The sequence below is a fragment of the Solea solea genome, chromosome 3 (genome assembly GCF_958295425.1).
Source record: "Solea solea chromosome 3, fSolSol10.1, whole genome shotgun sequence".
Classification (NCBI taxonomy): domain Eukaryota; kingdom Metazoa; phylum Chordata; class Actinopteri; order Pleuronectiformes; family Soleidae; genus Solea; species Solea solea.
This window is the reverse complement of record NC_081136.1, coordinates 34815844-34832043: the sequence shown is the minus strand read 5'-3', so window position 1 is coordinate 34832043 and position 16200 is coordinate 34815844. Positions and strand designations below refer to the sequence as shown.

General features: G+C 40.6%; 3 protein-coding genes across 5 annotated transcripts; 1 reads left to right on the top strand and 2 right to left on the bottom strand.

Moving 5' to 3' along the window:
- Window positions 1-931: 931 nt before the first annotated feature.
- cradd (CASP2 and RIPK1 domain containing adaptor with death domain) lies at window positions 932-3293 on the bottom strand. Its single transcript, XM_058624430.1, has 2 exons — window positions 2676-3293; window positions 932-1664 (listed from the first exon to the last, which is right to left on the bottom strand). The coding sequence occupies exons 1-2, from the start codon at window positions 2983-2985 to the stop codon at window positions 1309-1311; spliced, it is 666 nt and encodes a 221-aa protein (XP_058480413.1). The 5' UTR covers window positions 2986-3293; the 3' UTR covers window positions 932-1308.
- A 654-nt stretch (window positions 3294-3947) lies between these two features.
- Window positions 3948-6981, bottom strand: socs2 (suppressor of cytokine signaling 2). Its single transcript, XM_058624431.1, has 2 exons — window positions 6847-6981; window positions 3948-6298 (listed from the first exon to the last, which is right to left on the bottom strand). Exons 1-2 carry the CDS (start codon window positions 6971-6973, stop codon window positions 5808-5810), a joined length of 618 nt encoding a protein of 205 aa, XP_058480414.1. The 5' UTR covers window positions 6974-6981; the 3' UTR covers window positions 3948-5807.
- A 1846-nt stretch (window positions 6982-8827) lies between these two features.
- Window positions 8828-15927, top strand: ncaph2 (non-SMC condensin II complex, subunit H2). Of its 3 annotated transcripts, none has more exons than XM_058624421.1 (20): window positions 8832-9036; window positions 10041-10160; window positions 10246-10347; window positions 10444-10511; window positions 10595-10670; window positions 10754-10810; window positions 11102-11181; window positions 11304-11473; window positions 11557-11696; window positions 11892-11969; window positions 12632-12695; window positions 12992-13093; window positions 13166-13210; window positions 13337-13407; window positions 14060-14162; window positions 14275-14370; window positions 14529-14578; window positions 15226-15327; window positions 15429-15578; window positions 15657-15927. In XM_058624421.1, exons 2-20 carry the CDS (start codon window positions 10053-10055, stop codon window positions 15792-15794), a joined length of 1800 nt encoding a protein of 599 aa, XP_058480404.1. In that variant the 5' UTR covers window positions 8832-9036; window positions 10041-10052; the 3' UTR covers window positions 15795-15927. The 3 variants fall into 3 exon arrangements, with proteins under 3 accessions (XP_058480406.1, XP_058480404.1, XP_058480405.1); XM_058624422.1 differs by having other exon boundaries at window positions 10038-10160; XM_058624423.1 differs by lacking the exon at window positions 11892-11969 and having other exon boundaries at window positions 8828-9036.
- The last annotated feature ends 273 nt before the right edge of the window (window positions 15928-16200 follow it).

Below are 16200 nucleotides of genomic sequence, written 5' to 3'. Positions count from 1 at the left end.
ATCGGAAGGTTTGTTGTTAACATATCAATAAACGCAAGTTAATCACAGCAGTTTGTGTGGATAAAAAATACAAGATATATCAGGATTTCTTTGGAAGACATGCAATATTATAAAAAGGGAATTTTAATTATCGGGATATAATCGTGAATTTAAAAACAAATGTGAAAGTATGGTTCCAGAATTATATTTTGTAAACTTTTTTTTGTTTACAGAATTTTTTGTTTTATGTGGAAAAAAAATGCTGTCGCAATTTTTTTTTATTTTTACAAAAAAATTTGGTAACATGAATTTTAGTATTGTTTTTGTGACATAAGTCATTTCTTTTAAATTGTACTTCTTGTTAAACATTTTCTTTCATCATTTTCTTTATATAGTGCTTTCTTAACATTACAATTTTTTGGAAACATCAGTACTTTTGTGACAAAATTATCAGTAGCAAGATTTTTAATTATATTTTTTATAACTTGACATTTCATAAAGGTTTTTCCCAATAATTTTGTAAAACTATTGGTACTTTTGTCATCAGTACTTTAGTATTATTTTTAGAATTTAGAACATTTTGTATCTTTTAACTTTTTTAAACTTTTTTAAACACACACAACACCGGTAATGTATGTATTTTTTTTCAATTTACATAATGTTAATTAACAAAAATAACATCACGTTTAATCTTCATGTTCATACGTTGATGTTTCCAAGTCTTTGTAAATGTGTCCACCCTCAGAGAGAGCACGGCCTGCTGACCTCTGCTGGCCAAAGCTGCAAACTACAGCTGGGTCAGTGACTGCACAGGAGCAGGACCCCCCCTACAGGACGAAACGCGTCAATACACATAAACCTAGAATTACTGCAGAGCTTTTACTGATGCAGCCTGGGAAACAGAGGCTCTAATATAATATGATATGATATAATAACACACACAGAGTAAAAATATTCTGATATGATTTATTTGGACAAACAGTTAAGAACAGCATAATGTCATGTCAACATGTCTCCTGATGCTTTGAAGTTTTTACTGTGACAGTCTGTGTCTCTTACCCGAAACATAGCTGAGCTTATGTTAGCTAAAAACAGCTAAAAGTAAGACAAAAGCAGGACACTTGGTCTTCTGTGACAGAGCGTCCTGTAGGACACTTGATCTTCTTTCATGTCAAAGCGTCCTGCTGTGTCCTGTAGGACACTTGGTCTTCTGTCATTTCCTGTAGGACACTTGGTCTTGTGTCATGTCCTGTAGGACACTTGGTCTTCTGTCATTTCCTGTAGGACACTTGGTCTTCTGTCACGTCCTGTAGGACACTTGGTCTTTTGTCACGTCCTGTAGGACACTTGGTCTTCTGCAACAGTGCGTCCTGTAGTATCCTGTTGGATACTTGTCAGAGCGTCTTGAAGGACAGACGGATGGACATCAGCGGCATGCAGGGAATCTAGCAGTCTCTTTACCGTGGCTTCCTTCCCTTCACGTCGTCGCCACTGAACCAGGCCAGCGAGCGCTGCGCCGTGAGCATTGTGGGCGTGGTCAGACCGACAGCGAAACAACGCCTCCGCGGTCAAACCCAAGTCCATCAACACCAACTCCCACGCAGCGCCGAGCCGAGCCGCCAGCCGGGACAACTCCCGATCCGAAGGAACCTTCTGGAGGAAGGAGTCGGGAAGAGGGAGAACGTCTGAGGAGATACGAGTGAGACAAAAACAAATCTTAGATTTCTGACTTTAATCTGTTTCTGTGAAATTTATAAATCTGATGTAACCCTCGTTGTTTTTTTCAGAGGACACTTATGTGGACGGATGTTAAGAGCAGAAAAAAACAAATGTTTTTCTGACCTTCACTGACGTCATTAGTCTACAGTGACTTCAATTCTCAGTATCTGAGGGGCCGTCCCTGTCCCTGGTGTCTCTCTGGGGGACTGTCCTGGTTTGTATCGACTGATTGGACGTCAGCGTCAACAAACAAAAACAAGTACGATAAAAATACTATCACTGACCTCTGAACAGTCACCGTGACACAAGAAACTCCTTTAACCCCAGAGACTTGTTTGTTAAAAAGTGTCCAATAGGACAAGGAGGAGAATCGGAGTGAGGGACACTACAGGCCTGAGGTCAATTACTGTATAGTTTCTTATAATCTTAGGAAACTCGCTTATTTTTAATCACAATAAATTAAAGCTGCCGTCAGTAATCTCGTCTTTAATGGACGTAGCAGTTTTCTTGTCTCGAAAGCTTTGTTTTAGCTAGCTTGCTGGGGCTAAATGTTAGCTATTTTAGCTAACATTTAGCGTTGTACTTTGAAAGGACATGCTAACATGGACGACACTGGGTGTTGAGAAAATAATTCTCTTGGTCTTCTGAGCTCATAAAACGTTAGCATTTGATGCTCGTAAAAACAGTACCCGAAAAACAAATTCCATAAAAATAGAACCGGAAAAAAAAATCTTGTAAAAACAGACCCTGGCAAAATCTCTTGTGAAAACACAACCCGAAAAAAAAAATCTCAAATTTTACCACGTTGACATTAAGTTCACCTCATGAACGCCCCCTATAGGGGACGTTTAGCCTGTTTTACAATTAAGTTTTCTTTGATACTGGTTTTCAGACAGGTGAAACTAATCTGGTCTGATGTGACCAGATATGTTCCAGGGTTTTAAGCCGATCTCCTCCCGGGAGTATTCTGGCCTCACCTGTGGGTCCGGATCTCGATGGTCCAGCTGGTTTGGTCTGGAGCTCCAGCAGCAGTTTATCTCTGACCCAGCTGAAGTCGTCCAGTGCCCGCAGAAAGCAGTCAAAGGCCCGGGGCCCGCGGCTCGGGAGCAGTTCCAGCAGCCTCAGGGTCTTGAGTCTGTTGTTGGACTGAGACTCGATGTTCTCCACCTCAGACCCCGTCAGGATCTCCTCCTGGTACAAAAACGGAACTATGGAGTCACTGACCAGCAGCTCAGCGGACAGGTCCAGTCTGTGTCTCCGCAGCAGAGCTCTGTGTTCCGGCAACATGACGAATATTTGACCGCTTTTCTCATCTCTTTATTTACATCATAATTAGAACACGCCGAAAAAACTTCCCAGCCAACTACATCTGGCTCACTGTTTATGTGTCCGACTGGAAACACGCCAGCGGAACCAATGTTCACGTTCCCCCTCTCATGGGTTATTTTCAGAAACGTGTAATTTATGTCAAATTATTGTCACTCTTCAGTTTAGCACACTTTTAAAATAACACACAGCACGTGTGTAAACACGTACTTCACGTTTCTTTACTTTCTCCCGGACATCCCCGTTTTTACCATGTTTTGGCTAACATTTTAGCTAGTAAGCGGTTGACGCAAATCTGTTTTTATTAAAACACGTCGCGTTTTTGGTCAAACAAACCATAGCCTAAATTATTATAATACAGAATTGTTCAAATGTGTCATATTTTATGTCGCAACAAACGCTTATAGTTAACCAATTAACGCATACATGTAAAACTGTATATTTTCTAATGAGGTTAGATACAGTGATACGTCGTTGCTTAGAAAACACACGGTGACTAGGTTGTGTGCAGAAGCTACAGCTTGAAGACAAATTTTAAAACAAAATTATTTGTACTTGGTTGATAAATGTTATGCCGAATTAACCGTAAGAACCTTATTCTAGCTACACGTTCATTGTTATTGTTCTAAAACCTGACAGTAATAAACAGGTCCACAAAGAACCCTAAATTGACATATTTTCAAATCGAGTTATGATGATTTGTCTCCCCGGGGTATCCTGTTAAGTTTAGTTAATTACTTGGAAAATGCTTGCTGTAGCTCACACGTCAGCCAAATTTTACCTTATTAAGTAGTTTTTATTGTTTTAATTTATAATTATTAAAGCTACATTTTATGAAAAAAAAATATCATTTAAAAGATGAAGTGTAACTTAATCATTAAAAGATGAATAAGTTAAATATGAATAAATAAAGAATGAGCTGATGAGGCACCATAGAAAACTTTATTAATCTCATGAGCTGATCCACATCACAGAGGCCAAGCTGCCAGTTCACTGACCGCACGCTGCTGTCGGGGTCTGTGCAGCGTTGTTACAAAAACAGTGTGACACAAATCAATAAATATTAAAATAAAAAAAAAAACAGAGCGGTGCCACTCCCACAGCTGATGTGTACAAACATTTATTCATCCAGCGTTACCGTGACATCACAGTGGAGGAGGGAGGAAATAAATTACCTGTATCTGCCACGATTAGGCCTCCGTAAAAAAAAAAACAACAGAAGAAGAAAAACATTGTCGTCATCGTCACGACAGAAACACAAACACGACAAGCAAAGTCCCATTTACCTGAGTGAGCGACGGAAGAGCGACGTCAACATTGAGGAGGACCTCATTACTGTACGCGTCTCAACACTAAAGGGAGGTCAAATTCATTTTAAAGGGGGAGCAGTTTTTTTTGTAGCGTAGTGGTTTTGTAGGGCTCTGATGCTGCGTTCCATTTACATCGGAACTCAAGAGTTGCGTCACTTCCCGAGTTCAAGTCGGAACAGCCAACGTATTTCAGGCTGCATTTTCTAGTATTTTGCATAAACGAACGGAGTAGCAACATAGCAATACTACGCGTACGACGGAATTACTGTGAAACAAATACAACAGAAGTGTCATTAACGGTAAACGTGAGGTTTCTGCTTTTAGTTGTAGAGTTGGAAGTCCGAGTTCTGGCTACAAAACGGAACGCACCATTTGTGCCAACGATGCTGTGAGCGCCCCCCTGTGCCTAGAACTGGCTTAAGACACTCAAGGTAAGTGAGTTTTTTTCCTGAAGAGGGAACAACGCTGTGACCTTGGAAATTTCCGAGTTCCGACTAACAAATGGAACGCAGCATGACTTCGTGACAGTGCCTCATACAACAATACCACTTCAAAAAAACCAAAAAACCCCAAACTATCCATTTTTTTTCTTTCAAGCGTTCATGTTTGTCTCAAGTGAAAACAAAAGATTCACATGTGACATGTGATGAGAGTTCATACAGGTCAGCATTCACTCGTAAAACGCTGACTCCTGATGAATCTCTGCTGATAATCAATTCACTTTCATGTGGTGCAAACACGTTGTCATGTTTTGACTGTGACAAAAAACAATCATTCTGCATCTTTTCATCCATCAACAGTCTTTGGAAACAAATGACAAATGGATTAACGATTGGTTTAATATCGATCCGACTGGTTAGGAAACGACAGTTGACGAGATGTAAATCAGTCGACTCCATTTCTGCCAATTATTGATTTCACTCCGCTCAACAGATCAAGGACACAGGGCAAAAGTTTAATGACGTCATCCGTGACTGGAATCTGGCGATCAGGTAAACGGAGAATATCTCCAATAATCGATCAATAACTGTTTTGTTTTTGTTGTTGTTTTTTTTTAAACTTAACACTTTTCAGTAAACTTAATAAATTAAACGTATTTCTTTGACAAAGTTAAGACTCGTCAATAATCAAAAATTCATCTGTTGCTGTTGTCCGACGATTGATTATTGATTCCAGTGAATTTCTTCTGTCTGGGAAATGAAACTACTGTTTGTTTTTTTTTGTCTCTGTTGTTGACGTTGAATTGCCTCAGACTTTTATTTTGACAAGATGATCAGGAAGTATGTGTGCAGCTCGTGTGTGTGTGTGCGTTTCCCGTGGTGTCAGGCGGTCTGCGCATGAGACGCCGACCCGCCAACCTCCGCCAACGCTGTCGGGGACCTGCCGCTTGTTATTGCTCCGACCCGCCCGGTGATGGCGCCTGGTGTGAGGTCAGATGCGGTTGTGGTAAATCCACACTGTCCCGCGTCGCTGCTACACGTTGTAGGCGTAGTCACTCAAATAGTCCTTCAGCCTGTTGGGCAGCGGCAGATCCTGCACCTGCCGAGTCGTCCTGTTGATGGCGATGCGACACAGGTGCTGCAGAGACGGCGTGGTGGTGTACGCGGGTTTGATGAGCAGAAGCTGTAAAGTGCCATTAGGTGGCGTCGCTGATCGTCGAGAGTCCGCTGCTGCCGCCGCCGGTGCCGTCTTGCTGCTGACACGGGACAGCGTGACGTAGTGCTCCACCAGGTGGACCACGCTGTCAAACTGCTTCAGCTTGGGTCGCACCAGAACCACAGAGTCCAGCTTGAACTTCCCGTGTTTGTACTCGATCCGCAGGTTGGTGGGACCTGCCGAGGTCATGGCAGAGATGGTGAACAGGTAGTCCCGCTGAGAGCTGTCCCGCACCAGGAAGGTTCCCTCCGCGGCGTCCTGGAGGATCTCTTTAGCCTCAGACGCAGTCAGACTGCCCCAGTACCAGCCTGACGCCAGAAACAGAGAACATGTGAGTGGCCCAGTAGCATACATACATACATACATATATACATATATATTCACAAAAATTAGTTTCCTGTTGGAAAACATATTTAAATATATATATATATATATATATATATATATATATATATATATATATATATACATATATTTATATATATATATATATATATATGTGTATGTATGTATATGTATATGTGTGTGTATATAAATACATTTTCCAATAGGAAACTGAATTTTGTGAATTACTCACTCTGCCACACCAAAGTCCATTGAGAAAATCAGCAAATTCAGCTCAAATAACATGTTTGAACTAACTGTGAGCCATCATGTGAAATTGCTATTTTATATTATTCAATGGAATTTGGTACGGGAGAGTGAGGAGTTCACAAACTTTGGTTTACAGCTAGAATAGGCTGTCGATAAAGCAGCTAGCATATTTTTAGTATACTATAGACTTCGGCTGGCATATATTTTAATAGATAAGCCTTTTGTGTGTGTGTGTGTGTGTGTGTGTGTGTTGACGTCTCACCTGTGTTCTTCAGGTCTTTCATGGCTAACGCGATGCGGCTCTCGTCCGATTCCACAGCTCTTGAGTTGTCGTCGGCTCGTCTGTTGGTCTCAATGGCGTCTGTGGACTCGGAGGACTGGCAGGTCATTGGACAGATCCGACCTTTACGCCAACAGCTGATACATGGACTAGTTCCTCTGAGCGCTGCAGCGCCTCCTTCTGTCCCGGAGACAAACAACGGACATAGAGACTGAAACAGAACTCTTCCCCTCGATAAGATCTTTTTCTTCTTTGTTCCTGAAAAGTTCTCCGCAAACTTGACATCATAGTTTACCCAAAGTTGGTTGTATACACCAAAACGCAAGAGGTGCAATGCTACCCCCTACAGGTCAAAGTTCCCAAAGTCAACATAAAGATGAGAGAAGATGCTAATTTCATCAAATTGGTCACACTAGGCAACACTTGAAGTTGCGAAACTTCAGAAAGTGGGGGAAGGAAGTCGGACGACTCAGTAACTTCTGAAAGTACTCGAGTCAAGCCGTTGTTCGCACACACGTAGTTAGCTTAGCATTAGCACCAGTGGCGTGGTCCCCAGTTGTGTTTACTCACGTCGGTAGGAATATCAAAGTTTCATCAGTCTGACTCATGAGAAGAATACAGATACGTTGAATAAAGATGATTTGTATCTCGAATTAGAATTTCGTAATTCGAGCACTTTCTGGGTCATAATGAATTCCATTTAAAATGTAGTCAATTTAGGGCAACACACATGCATCATGACAGAGAGGACGATTGAGGACATTTGAGAGGACAAAATGTTCTGATTACAGAGTCACTTACAGCTCGAGATTAATTATTGATCAAAAGGTTCTATTACATTTTTTAAACAAAAGAGATCTATTATTCAGGAAATTGTAAAAAAAACAAAACATGTTGTTTTAACTTATTACATAACTCAACCCCGCCTGTAAAGAAGTGCTCTTCTCTTAGTTCCTGTCTAACATGAGGTGACAGGACGAAGCTGAGCAGCACAGAAGTAACATTAAGTTACTCGAAGGTTTAAAACACCAGTTGACCCGTGAGAGGATGTTACATTTGCAGAATTTATAATGGAATTTGATGTATTGTGATACGCGGTTTGACTGATGTGCGGAACTAAAGAGTGAGCTGTAGACGCATTGGAACGTGCCGTTTTATTTCTAGGCAGGTTTGCGCATCATTGGGGGGGATTCAATTGAAGGAGATTTGACTGGGGTTTGGTTTGAGGCGACACTTCGTAACACATCACACATGTGTGCGTTACATGTGTGAGTGATTCCTCACCTGCTGTCACGTCACGCCAACACGATGACTGACGAAACACAAATGCACATACCCGCCTGAGTGTCACTGTGGGATATAGTCGCCGGCCAAACCACAGCCGCGGCGGCGTCACTTTATCCTCCACGCACGGCAGCAGTCCGACATGACGGCAGGGACGTGACGGTGTGAATCCGCCGACCCGCTCCTATGGTTCGGCTCGCTCCGGCTCCGCGTGCCCTTTCCGCTAATCGCGTGTCGGAGCCACGCGGGGGTCGAAGCGTGAACCTGTCAGTCCGAGCTTCACCGAACAACAACAACAACAATAATAACACACAATAATAACACACTGCTGCTTCGAGCGTCGTTTCCCGCGGAGCCTCGCGCGCACCGTGTCCGTCCGTCTGTCACCGAGCTGGGGACAGCAGTGTCTACACCGAGCCGCCTCAAAACCGAGATCACCATAAACACAAAGGAGGCATTTCCAGGAACTTTCCAGGAATATGGTCACGTGGTGCAGCGAGCCGCGATTTAAGTGGTTCACACACATTCGCACGCACACATACACGCGCGGACTTACATGGGGGGTATTTCTTTAACCATAATAACACTATATAATACAACAATATACATATAATGAAACTAATCACAAAATAATGTAGTACTTGTTATAAAGTGCACTCGTTAATATGTCTGTTTACACATTGTATGTTAATGTTCAACCATCTCAAGTCTTGTTTTGCCTTTGACACTGTAACATAACGTCTGTTACCGCGTTTGCACCGACAGGTGGCAGCAGCGGTTCAACATGAACACGGAAGAAGAAAGAGAGGAAGAGCTGTGGCGGGTTGTTTGGTTGTTTGCTAACTGCTAACTGCTTCCCCTTCATCCCTGACCGACGCTTTCTCGCAGGTGAGTCACTTTTCTTCACTTTTAAACGTGATAACCTCTGGCAAACTTTAATATTAAACATTATACCACGTCCCTGATGACGCAACCGTTAAATGAAGTCGTCAAACTAAGCGCGTGCACACAAAACTGTCACTTTGAGTGACGGCGGCGTTCAACAGATGTACGTTTAACAAATCTGTCATTTTTTATTCTCTTTTAGTTTGAAGTTTCTTTTCACGACAGCGAAAGCCAATATAAAATGTAAACGCATTAACAAGTTGCTGTGGCATATTCGGCGTATGACTCGCTACGATAAACTATATTTTTTTTGTTTTTCCACCACTTGTGAAGTTAAATCCGTTCACAGAGCGTAAGAAACTATGACAAATAACGCGTTTAAAATGTCAATTTTTGTCACACTATTCACATTTAGGTTTAAATTCACATTGTTGATAAGATATTGTATAAAGTGAACTCAGTGGCGTGATGAGCGGTGTGCAATATGTCTTACCGGTGTTTACCCGCGATTGCCAACGTTTTAAACGGAGTTTGGTTCTGGGTTTGAACGTCTTCACGTTATACAGCTTTATAATCGGTCCACATATTCACAGGAATATTTTTGTACACACATTTAAAGGTTTTTACTGGAATCTCAATAAATTGCCAATACGTTTGTATACATACTTTTGTTGTTATGAATAAACAAACTTGTAAAACCAAACGTGCATGTTCTTGCAGCCACTGTTATTGTCCATATCTTATAAACTCAGTAACATAATACAATAATAAATATATATATATGTATTTGTTATTGATGCTCATGATTTTAAGAAATCCATCATGTAAAAACACTGTCCAATTTATTAGGTACACCTGTGAAATAACCCATTGCTGTGTTTTTGTTGCCTGTCAAATTATGTTTTTGTGTCCAAAACAAACGTTTTATCCATATTCAAAGACAAATAAAAAAATTATAATGATACACGGTCGTGTTTTTTTTAAATAATTGTGTCCTTTCTCAACAGTGGAAAAAGGCGATGGAGTCAACGGAGAGCAGGTTCGCTCACCTGCTGCAGCCGATCAGAGAACTCGCCAAGAACTGGGACGTCGATGTGGCGTCCGAGTTAAACGACTACTTGGAAGAAGTAACTTAATTATTTATTATTAAGTTTTTCTTTCAAGGTCTGAGATTAAACCGAATTTCCTCCGTCGTCTTCTTCCTGTTTGCAGTTGGATGAAATGTGCATCGAGTTCGACGGAGGAAGAATCCAGCTGAACTTTGCTGAGGCAGCTCTTCTGGTCCAAGGCTCCACTTGCATCTATAGCAAGAAGGTCAGACAGAAAACACACAAGGGTGAAGACAGGGAAGAGTCACAGTTTCCATGATTTTATCATCATCTGCCTCGTGTGTGTGTGTGTGTGAGACAGGTGGAGCTGCTGCACACCCTCGTCTACCAAACTCTGGAGTACATCAACAACAAGAACAAGAATCTAGAGTAAAGAGGGGGGGGAAAACAAGTATTAATGTTGTGGTTTGTGTTTACGAAGCGTCACTGACACGTTTGTTTTTCCTCCTCAGACGTAACAAGCAGTCGTCAGAGTCTCAGAATGTCGACTCAGCCGTCAGTCAGAGCGATGCCGATGATATAGATGTGGTACGGAAACATACACATGAAGTTCATTTAACCTGATTTACTCGTTAAATGATGATGATGATGATGTTGTTTTCCTGGTGCAGTTTACTGTCATGGATGCCGAGGCCTCTGCGTACTCACTGAAACCTGAAGGCAAAACGGTAAATGAAAAGTGTTACAAAATCATTATTATGTTACTAGATGTTCACCTGTAGTTTAACTGTAGTTTATCTGTCTCCTGTTGCTCCTCTCAGACAATGGACATGTTTCCTCTTCCTCAGTTTACCTGTAGTTCACCCGTAGTTTACATGTTGTTCACCCGTAATTAACCTGTAGTTCACCTATTGTTTACCTGTAGTTTACCTGTTTCCTCAGGTGGTGGTTCCTCTTCCTCAGTTCACCTGTAGTTTACCTGTGGTTTCCTCTGTAGTTTACCTGTTGTTTCCTCTCAGGCAGTGGAGGTGGTTCGTCTTCCTCCTGACGCTCTAGTTACTCCTGGATCTTTTGAGAAAAACAAATTTCCTATGATCAGGTCAGACTCCACATAAACACTGTCCTTTCAAAATAAAAGCTCACAGACGGAGACATTTCCGTCCTCTTGTCCTCCCGTTCATTGTGTGTGTGTGTGTGTGTGTGTGTGTGTGTGTGTCTCAGTCTGAAAGGTGAGGTCTTCTGCAGTCTGAAGGATTTTAAGATGAACCTCTTCTTCCCTGGAGACAAAGGTCAGATCTTCCTCACATACGGATCCAGGAACCAGGACTCGCATCTTGATCACGTTCTGAATCTGGATCAGGATCTGGATCATCATCAACAGGAAGAACAAGGTAAAACCTCAACACGACATCACGTATGTATCCAAGGACGCTCTTTCACGTGTCATCTCCTTGCATTGAACACGTCTGTCCAGGTGTTTTGGCTCCGCCCACAGGAGACGCCACAGTGGGCGTGGCCATCGTGGAAGACTGCGGACACGAGGACGACTTTGTCCCTTTAAACGACGTCATGGACGTGGACCAGGAAGCTGAGGAACACGTGGAGCGGCAACAGGTTCCACCTCATAATCCAGTTTATCAATAATCTGATCGATTTAGTTTATTGACAAAATGCTGCGTTCAGGTGACGTTATATTTCGTGGGAAAATGGAGTTTGACAGTTTTTATACCTTTACCTAAATACATTGATAGCTTCAGAGCTCATGTCAGATACTTATTGATTTATAGGTGAATGTTATTTTTGTCTCAGGCTCAAAGTGACGGACGAATGATCCGAGAAAGACGTCAAGTACAGACAGACAAACGGAGAGAAGAGACGCAGCCCGCTGTACGTCACATCACACTGATCAATAACACTATCAATACTGATCAGAACTGATTTCTGTTTCTTTATATTTATTTTATATACTGATATTTCATGTTTTTTTTTTTTTTTTTTTTTGACCCGTCAAAATGTTCTTCAATACTATTGAGTATGTTTTTTTTTTTTTGGTTCTGTCATGATTTTATCTTGAAAATAATACAAATATGTATATATATATATATATATATATATATATATATATATATATATATATATATATATATATATATATATATATATATATATATATATATATATATATATATATATATATTAAATAAAAATGTAATTCCTGCTGTCACGATTTTTAATCTATTTTTATAATTCAAAAGTTTGACTTTTTTAAATCTTAAAATATTTTAAAACTTATTTTACACTTATTTTTAAGTATTTTTTTCCCGACATCATTTAATATTTTAAACATTCTCTGTACTTTTAAATTTTTTCCTGAAAATAACAATTTTTTTTCTCCCTGAAAACAAAATGTTGTATTTTTTTTCTCTTAAAACCATGTTTTTTTCTTTATATTGTTATTAAAGTATTTTATTATAACTTTTAATTTTAATTTTCAACGCACCACACATTGATCATGCTTATTAAAAATGAAGATTTTTTTTGTGTTTCAGGTGAACGTGTGGGCGCTTCATGACCCGTACGTTTGTTTCGGGGAGGAGAAACCGCTAAAAACAGGTTGACCTGAAAATTACCGATTCTTTTATCGATTCATTTGAACTTTTTCAGCTGTTTGGTCCATAAAATGTCTAGAAAAATGGTGAAAATGTTTGTATTTTCAAAGAAAACCTTGTAAATATGTTTTCAAATGTCCACAAACGTTTGTAAATGTTTTAGTTCCAAAGAAACTAGAAAAATGAAATGTCTGAAATGTTTGTTTTAGTTATGGAAAAAAACACAGCATTAATTTAATAATCATTTAGTCGTTAAACGTTGTTGTCGCTGCTGACGCTGAGGTCATGTTTCTTCTTCAGGAAAATCTTACAAAGTTCCCAACGGCCTGGACGACAGAGGGAAGAGGAAACGGAAACAAGCGCCTGCGCTGCAGGACTTCAGGAGCTGGTTCACAGGAACCTGTAAGAACAGAACTGGATCTGGTGTGTCTGAACGTTTCAATTTTACTGAATGACTGCTTTTGTGTTTTCTAGTCGATCCTCCAGAACACAAACTGAGACATGGACCCACGTTCACAGGTTCGTCTTTTTAAGTCTCCATTGTCTCCAATAAATTAATTTCCTTGATTCTGAATATGTTTCATTTGTTTATATATAAATCTTTTGATAGTATTTATGTGTAAATGAAGCTTCCTGTTGTTTCAGACCTGAACTACATATTCCTGAACACAATAAAAGAGAAACTGAGGAGTCAGAGGAGGATCTTCAGGAGAACAGTAAGATTTCTTTATTTCCCATTTTTAAAAGGTTCATTCATATAATAATTATTCATCACAAAAAAAGAAGTCTGACTGCAGATGGAGGGACTTTACTCACTTTACTGTGAACCTTTGTGAACCTTAATGAATTGGTTTCTGCAGTAAAACACAAACACACACAGGCTGTTGAATGTCCTGATTCCTGGAAGTCTACTGATGTCAGCTGACGCGTAACAACCTAATGTGCGTCAGCAGGAAGTGACGGAGGTCACATGATGCTCTTTGACTCCAATTATTTTCACATGCTCAGAGTTAACAACAAGCAACACTTTTTTATTTTTAAATTTCTAAAAAAAACAAAAACATTTAATCTGCTACTAAAAGACATGAATGTCATGCTCTGCCCCTTTACATTGACATAGTGAGACTATTTTATTCCTGTGGACGCCTGAACGCAGTGTCCTCATCACACCACCGGGGGGCTGGCTCTTTTGTTTAATCCAATGAAACCCTCTGCATTAAACTGTGACATTAGCAAGTTTTTTTCCACTGGTTGATGATGTGTGATGTCACTGGGGGTGTGGTCAATGGTGTGTGATGTCACTGGGGGTGTGGTCAATTGCGTGTGATGTCACTGGGGGTGTGGTTGATGGTGTGTGATGTCACACAGGGCGTCATGGTCTCCGACGAGGAGCTGAAGAAGACTTTGCTGCAGCCCGAGGAGGAGGGGGCGGAGCCTGTGGACGAATTCAGACATGCTGACCTGTTGTTGGGTAAAAGAAAAAGAAATAAAAGACTACAGACTGAAGTGACACTCAACTGCTCGCAGCTGCGACACCTGAACAGGTGAATTAAGCTTGAATGTTTTCAAACTTTATTTAAAAGGCGGAGGCGACAACGACGACAACTCGGACAGTGAACAGGGGGCGTTTCCTGACGACTTCCCAGCTGAGTTTGGAGGAGGAGACGACATCTCGCCAGGTAAACTCACGTTCACTGACACCACAGGTGTAAAATGACATCAGCATGAACACTGACTGAGCCGAGCTTTAATGTAGCGTTCACTGACACACTGTTAAATCAAGGCGCTTAAATTGTAAAATGTACAGTTTTGTTTTAGTTAATGTGTGTGTGTGTAGATGCTAACAATGAAGACCTGAGTTATGAAGACCTGGTGAGGCTACGGATTGTAAGTTCATGAATCTTTTTAATATTGTTTCCGTCCATTGAACGTGAAATAAACTCGTGTTAAGCAACACCTTCATTTTCTGTTTTTCCACAGTAAATAGATTTTTAATAAAATCTGCTTTTACTGACATCACAGACTCAAAAACTCTAAACTCAGAAATTTTTTTTTTGTTTCACTCAAACTTGCTCTCGGAAATGTCTTATTTTTTTTTATTTGTCATCTAACTAGCCTTTTTAAGTGATTTTTCAGCTAAGTTTAAGCTAACTTTTAGCTGTGTTTTATTTAATCCCAGCTAAGGTTTAGCTAATTTTAATTCAGCCTTTTTTTTTTTAAACTAATGTTTATCTAAGTTTAAGTTGACCTTTAGCTGCCATCTGTTTACCTGTGTAACCTTTAGACGTCTTAGCTACTTGCTAACATGAATCTGTGTTTTTTAGCGATCTTTATGCTAAGCTAAGTTTTTGTAATCCATTTCTGTTGCAGTGAACTAAAAAAACCTTAATTGAACATTAGATGTTATTTATATCAAAATCTGGGGACAAAGAAAATTTGTTTAAGTGTATTCCTTATGTCAAAAATGTGTTTATTAATTACCTCGTGTGAAGGATTATTCGTTAATAAGTTTGTATGAAACTGTTGTCGTGCAGGAGCAGCTGGTGGTGAACTGTCAAGGTTACACTCAGGAGACGGAGCTGTCCCGCAGAGTCAAAGAATGGGAGGACATGATCCGTCCTGAGCTGGCTATGCAGGTCCAACACTGTCCACATACTGTCCTTACACAATGTCCCCTACTGTCCTGGTGTCAGACCCTGACAGACGTCCTCTCTCTCTCTCTCTGTGTGTCTTTTAGGAGGAACGTCCAATTTTTGACATCCATGATTATGGAGACAGAATCGTTGCAGCGCTGGGCAGCGTGGGAAGTCGCCAAGAGTTCTCGTCCATCGTTCACGGGCTGGACAACTTTGAGGCCTGTAAATACATGCTGGCTTCACTGCAGCTGGTAAGTTACACACACACGAGATGTCTTTGACCTCAGAGACGCGTGTCCTCTCTCACAAACGTCTTTCCTGCATCTCAGGCGAACGACAACACGGTGGACGTGGACAGTGCAGAGGGTCTGGAGGACAGCTTGGACTCCATGGGACTGACGCTGCTCAGTCTCCACAGAGCGGCGGACAGATTCAACCAGGATGAGTTTGGCGTGACAACAGCGTGAGTGATGAGACACGGGTCAGAGACGCGTCCCTCTTCATCACATGTGGACACAAAGCGTCTTCCTCTGTGTATTTGATCATGTCTGTCCCTGTGTAATATGTTGGTGTGACTATATAAAAATGTTTGAAAACCAACTTTAATATAAGTTTTAATTTTTTGTTTTTTTGTTTTATGGAGCAAAGAAACCAGGAAATATTCACACTTAAGCTGAAAAACTTGTTTTAATTGTTTAAAACAAAACACTGATGAGTCTTTCAGTCGGTTTGAGTGTGTCTTTTTTCCTAAATGTTTTAGCTTCTTAAAAATGAATTTCCTCTGGTTCCTTTGCTCCATATTACAAAATAAATCATTGTTTATTTTTGTAGGTTTATTCATTTTGGTTTGTGGACAAAAGACATCAATGAATC